The sequence below is a fragment of the Papilio polytes genome, unplaced genomic scaffold, assembly GCF_000836215.1.
Source record: "Papilio polytes unplaced genomic scaffold, Ppol_1.0 DF824169.1, whole genome shotgun sequence".
In the NCBI taxonomy this organism is placed as follows: Eukaryota; Metazoa; Arthropoda; class Insecta; order Lepidoptera; family Papilionidae; genus Papilio; species Papilio polytes.
In genome coordinates, this window is record NW_013525035.1 from 2790652 (window position 1) to 2797508 (window position 6857).

Sequence of the window (6857 nt, forward strand, 5' to 3'; positions counted from 1 at the left end):
ACATTTGTGTTTTTATTTTGTCAGTAAGCCAAGGAGCAGGTTGATATTTAACTCTAATCTTTTTATTTGGCGCATGCCTGTCATACAGTCCAGTGAGTAACTCGTTAAATATTGTCACCTTTTCGTCAATGTTCGTACAATTAAATAATGGGGTCCAGTCAATATTAGCGGCATCTTTTTTTAGGCATTCCAAATTAATATTCTGATAGTTGCGAAGTTGTATGTATTTAGCTTTAGGTTTAGGTTTACGTAAGTTGTAAGAAACATAAATAAGATCATGATATGAAAAGGAAGCAGAAAGTTGACCATGGTTAAGGACTTTATCTTTATTTGAAACAAGGATGAGATCAAGGAGGGACGGGGTGGAATGCGGAGAATGGTGAGTAGGCTGTAGAGGGAGTATGGACATATTTACGGAGCTAACAAGGGAAAGAAGTTTATTGCTGCGCTCATCATTTTTTACCAGGCAGGTATTGAAGTCTCCAAGGATAACAACGTCGTCATACTGGAGACACTGGTTTTCTAATATGGTTTCAAGACTACTAAAGTAGTCAACCCGGAGTGAGGGACTATAGTAAACGCCCAACAATATTTTAGAGTGATGACAGACGATTTCTATAAATAGGTGTTCTGCAAAACCAGTATATTCCGACGAAGATTGATCCACTACCGTAAAGGGAAAATCGCTACGCAGATACAAACCAACACCACCATAACCTTTACTGACTCTGTCATTCCGAATAAGCTTATAGCCAGGGAGCGCGTATTGCGCTGAGGGCAGTGATGGTTTCAAGAAAGTTTCTGATAGAAGAATAACATCGACTACATCAGAGTCGAACGAGGCGAGTAAGTCTGGAAAATGCGCATGAACACTTTGTACATTGATGTCTACTACATTAAGATGTCCCCGGGAGGAGGAGAATTGAGCCGCAAGCTGATCTCGCAGCGGCGAGTCAACATCGCTGCCAGCACTTTCATAAACTGTGTCCGACGAGTTAGAGGAACAAGAGAAAAAACTATCATCGAAGCAATCCATTTCCATGAATAATAACTACGAATATACTACTAAATATAAGTATAAGTAATAAGTAAAAAAATACCTATTTTAAATAACTGAAAAATATCTAATTTAAAAAGTAAAATTATACAAAGAAAAAAAAACATTAAAACAAAAAATAATATAAATAAGCAATAAACAACCCTTTAGTGCACTAACACTAATTACTTTATACATCTAACTACGATCTTTATAAAGTAAAATTAGTTAACTAACAATTCTATCTAATCAAAAATTAGTAATAATGAAGATAAACCATGACAATTTAATTAACAGGTGATCATTTCTATATTAATAAAAAAAAATAGGAATAACAATCAAAAGCGTCTAACTGAACATGACGATATAGTTTTTACACTATTAAAAGTGAAATTGACTAAAAATAAGAACAATAATATTACATATTTAGATAAGGTACGCCAACGAAAAAACAAAAAAAAAAAAAAGATTTCGTAACAATCGACATATCGCTCATCATTCTCATTTAAGTAAAACAGCGATTATAATTCATGCAGCCCGGTTTAGGCACGGCTGCGCGTCGCACCATTCTACCTACATACAGTAATGTAAAAATAATGTAAACAAACCACCGCTGTGATGCGTACTTCGACTATATAGAAAATAGACTTGGCAAAAGCGCCATACCAGCAGTTGTACTATGCAAATTATGCCACAACTTAAAAGTGGAGAAATAAAGTTTTAAATTGTACAACAAATATAATATTGAATATTTATTAACTTTGTAATCGCACACTGGCTTAACCTAATACAAAAAATAAAAAGCACTTATACGCTAACTTAATTTGAGCACACTAGCAAGTCATTTAGGAAATCATAACACTCTCATGGGCAATATTTTATTATTGGTTGTGTATTACAATTCATGAAGTAGAATGAGCACGCTTGTCAAATCCTGTCTTTAATAGTCAAAGTGTGCGAATACAAATATACCGTCACTTAGATAAGAGAAAAGAATAAAGTTATATAACAAAACTAATAATAGATAAGAGACAAACTTAAACATGATTTGTGCTTGTTTATATAAATTAATACAACAATAAAAACATAGTTATATGTATGTAAAAATTAAGATGAGCTTATTTTAAGAACATAAATAAAAACATACGTGATTACTTGGACTTGGGAAGGCGTTTAGAACCAAAACCAGTCTTTTTCGGCACCTCTGAACCACTGCTCGTTGCCTTTGATGAATCCTCTGCTGCAGGAGTTGGATGTTGAGACATCAGGGTCGCCAATTCGGCTTCTGTCTCAATTTTGTGCCGTAATTTATTTGGAAGGAGGACGACAATACGACCATCTGATGTCCAGCAGCGACGAATTCCGAAATGTTTTCTTGCTTGCATAAACACCTCTTGCCTCGGCTTTGTTAGGAACTCCGACAGGGTAATCTTAGAACCCTTGAGAGACGTCTTACCACTCCACACTAGGTTACGAAGCCGGCTGTTTTGAAACCGTACCAGGAGGGGGCGAGGCTTACCGGTACTATAAGTGGCACCTAATCGGTGACACTTTACGATGTCCTCAGCTGCGACCGTCGACAATTTCATTTTGGTGTTCAGAGTATGTAGAATGAGAGATTCTTGTGTCACATTATCTTCTTCTGATATCCCATGGAATAGCAGCACCTTGGAACGGGATGCCATCTCGAGCCTGTCCAGGCCCAGCAGCACCAACTCCATTTGATCTTTAAGTGTGCTCACAGTTTGCCAGATGAGGTGTCGGAACTCCATGAAATCCCGTGGCAGGCCAGCAATAGTCTTGTGGGCACTCTGTGAGTCACCTGTCGCAGCCATCTTCAGCTCGGATTCATACTGGGTCATACGTGACTGGAATAGTGTTTCAAGTTTGTTCATCGACTCACTCAACTTATTGTAGATATCCATAGTTAGTGTTTATATACGGAGATAATTATTGAACTTAGTGCACAAGGGGTTTCTGATCACATTACACTACTTTTAGTCGTTTAATAATAAGTTAAAATAATTTTAAAGACAACTTTTGTGACGGAGCAAAGTAAAAAGATGTTTACATTTCAAACTACCCACTATGCAATTTAAAATAAATTTAAATTTAAATAATTGCAAAAAACCTTTTACACAATAATCTTGATTTGTGCCAAATTTTATCGAGATCCGGCCAGCTGTTTAGACTATAAACTCTATCCAACATTTATCCATCCATCTAAACATTCACGTTTATAACATTAGTAAAGTTGATATTTATAAGTAAATAGTACCTTATATTACGCTTCGGGTCTTAAGAACTTGTATACGATGTTTCATATCTCTGAAAAGATTTCTAGGAATAAAATCCCAAGTTGCTAACATTATAAATACGAAGAACTATCAGGGGCTGTATAAGCGTCCACCCACTCCCGGGATGTTAAATAAATTCAGGGAGACGGGGACAAGCGTTCTATTTTCGTCGCAAACGTTCCCAAGCTTATGCAAATGCGCAAAATGTTCCCTCAACTCTAAAGTACCCACCAATTTTACGTATTGCTTGTAAAAGTAGCATGAACATTTTTTTACGTGACTCCCACTTGGTGTCAAAACATTACGCGAACACCATCTGATGTTAACAATGTGATCCGTATATGAAATCCTGACGTTATTATTAATTTTATATTTACGAAATGAAACAAAACAGAAATGGTAGAGAAATAAAAAATAAAGAGTAGAAGGTTAGCGTGGTATGGGCATGTTATTAGGAGGGATGAATCGCATGTAACAAGAAGGACGTTAGTTATGAGTGTGTTACATCGCTAGAAGTAGACTTGGAAAGAGATAGATGGGTTGCGTTAAAGGTAACATGATCATGAAGGGAGTGACGACTGAGATGACGGATGATAGGAGTTATATGGAGGACGAAAACTAAAAGGAGTAGGATAAGGTAAGAAAAATGATGATAAAATGACGAACCAAATAGCGGTCCTATAATAACTACCAACGGATGTCAAGGCTTTATGCAATTTTATCAAGTGACCGGCACAGTACAATGGACCGTATCTATGTTAACCGTGGGTGCTCAGCCCACATCAATAAACCTCACTTCTACAAGGTAGGAACTGCTATAAAATAGACAGGACTTCAAACGTAAAGGTCAAATTCACCTATTAATTTTCTGCGATCCGTAGCAATAAATTGAATTATTCTCGTTTGATAACGCATTTCATTACGCTAAGTGACGTTAATATGGCATAGGAAATTTCATTAACCGACCCTGTCGTTTAATTATGCCCTTATATGTAATTATAAAATATATTTGCAGAATAAATTGTAGGTACACCGGTAGAGGTAGAGTTAATAAGAGAATGGATTGCGTGAAAGGTGACGTGATCAGGAAGGGAATGTCTGAGATGATAGAGTTATTTGGAGTATGAAAACCCGGTGCGCTGAACTACGGGAGTAGGATAAAGTAGCGGAGATGACCATGACTTATAGAATAAATCGAGACATACATATCATCTAATTATTTAGTAATAACAGGAAACTAACCTCTGGTTAGATTAACGAGGTGTAAAAGGTAAATGGTGTAAAATGGTGTGCAAATGGTGTAAAATATACAGAAAATAATGATAAAAATGTTTAATATAACTGTAGAATTCCATTGCCATTTTTGGAAACGCCTGTTTTTAGCGGAGTTTTTCCAATACATCTAAATAGATCTTAATAAAAATCCGCGTCTATTCTAGAATGTTCTTCACGTTATGATAACAGAATAAAAGAGTTTTTATTCTCATAAAAATACATAAGTGAAATCCAGCTTCCCTCATTGTCATTCAGTTCTCGTTACTTGAGGGCATTTAAACTTTTAAAATTTGCTATGTTGAATACTAAGTTATTTTATTTTTACTCAAAAGAAAACTGGCTATATCTCAAGTGTTGCTGTACATTTTTCTATCTTCTTAATAATATTATAATGCAAAAGTTTGTTCATCTTGTAGCCCAATCTTGATGAAATTTGGCATAAATTTTGAGGATAGTCAGAATGAACACATAGGCTACTTACTTTCGTTTCTTTTTAATTCCAGGCGTCGTGGACGTAAACTGGTTTACAATCATCACCATCCTCCTTATCCTACTCCCGTAGGGTCAGCGCAACAGGTTTTTGTTCTCCACATAACTCTATCATACGTCGTCTCAGACATCACTCCCTTTTTGATCATGTAACCTTTCATGCAATCCATCCATCTCTTACTAGGTCTACCTCTATCGGTGTACCCTTCCACATTCTTAACTAACCTTCTCCTTGTAACATGCAATTCATCTCTCATAACATGCCCATACCATGCTAACCTTTTACAATAAATCTGATATACAATTGACTTAATGTGAAACAAGGTAGATAACAAATTTACATATTTCCATGTTACAAGTAACATATGAAATAATTATTTATTACACAGACCTACAGATACAGCTTAGTAATTTCTACAACAGAGTTCTGTTATAGAAAGGCTTTAAGTTTACCATAATCTTCGCTTATAAAGGAGAAATCCTCACGACAATTCTTTAGCTCTTCTTTGTAATAAATATTTCATTCAGTTAACTCGGTAATTCGCTTCGAGAGATGTTTAATTCTTTACATTTCCTTTTAACGTTTAATTTAAATTCGAAATGAAATGGTTTTGTAAATAACTTTCATTAAATAATTTTCTCATTCAGTTGAAAAGTTATTTATAACTCTGTTTTATTATTTTCTGGAAATAAAACGTTTTTTAATTGCTCTAAACTCTACTATCACTCCTGCAGATAAACTAAACTAAGATATTCATGTTGTTTTTAACAGTGGTAGAGCGCGCTTTATTTTGCACGAATGGGCCCGCTCGCCACACAGAAAACAGGCGTGAAGTGGAAGCAATTCCGCGTTTCGTCTGATGAGTGTGGTGCCGGAGACCTAATTTTAGTCCCTTTCCCTTTTCACCCTTTTCTTAACAGGAAAGTATGGGAAGGAAAAGTGTATTTGACGGCGGAGGAGACTCATAGGAAGGGGAAATGTCCTCTTTATGTGCGTCTCCTCCTCCGTCTATTAAGGGTAGACAACGCTTCTGCAATTGCGGATGTTTGTAGGCAGCAGTAGCTTGCCATTTAGGTGGATTCAGGTGGCCGCTTGCTCGTTTGCCACCTTATATTATAAAAAAAACAGTGAAAACTTACTGTAATGTTTCCAGTGAACCGTACATAGAGAATAATAGGAATGTCCCTTATAATATGATATGAAACTCAATCATAGCTTTGTTATATACCTAAATATCATATAGGGAAGGGTTTACCTTTATTACATTCCTTATATATTACTTGACATTTCGCTCTATACCCTACCCAATAAACCAATAACAAGAGCTTGGAATTATGTTTAAGGTCAATAGGGTTGACAAATGTAATTTCTAAATTAATATTCGAAGAGACAACCCTAATTTTTAAGGCTATCTCTTCGTATAGCCACATGTGAAGCGACAACCTTAATCTATAGTCATTCCTTTCGTTCCTCAATAAAACAGAGATACAAAATGCATTATTACAAATGTCACGTGGTAGTGGCATTTCATATTGTACTCCTCAGAGTTCATTTCCTGTTTAGAAGTTCAATCTATTTCCTTTTAGAACGTTGTTGAGTGGTATTAGTACGAGCTGAGACACCTAACGCAATATCCGCTTTCAACCAATCAGAAGTTTTGTAACTTTCTAAAACTGTTCGGTACGAACCACATAGTTTAAATTGCGCGGCCCCTGAATGAGTTAATGCGGGTAACCGGTTTCATTTTTATTCTCCCGCA

General features: G+C 35.9%; 1 protein-coding gene across 1 annotated transcript; it reads right to left on the bottom strand.

Annotated features, from left to right (window-relative positions):
* Positions 1 to 1444: 1444 nt before the first annotated feature.
* LOC106111379 lies at positions 1445 to 3062 on the bottom strand. Its single transcript, XM_013293435.1, has one exon. It carries the CDS (start codon positions 2959 to 2961, stop codon positions 2188 to 2190), a length of 774 nt encoding a protein of 257 aa, XP_013148889.1. The 5' UTR covers positions 2962 to 3062; the 3' UTR covers positions 1445 to 2187.
* Positions 3063 to 6857: the final 3795 nt, after the last annotated feature.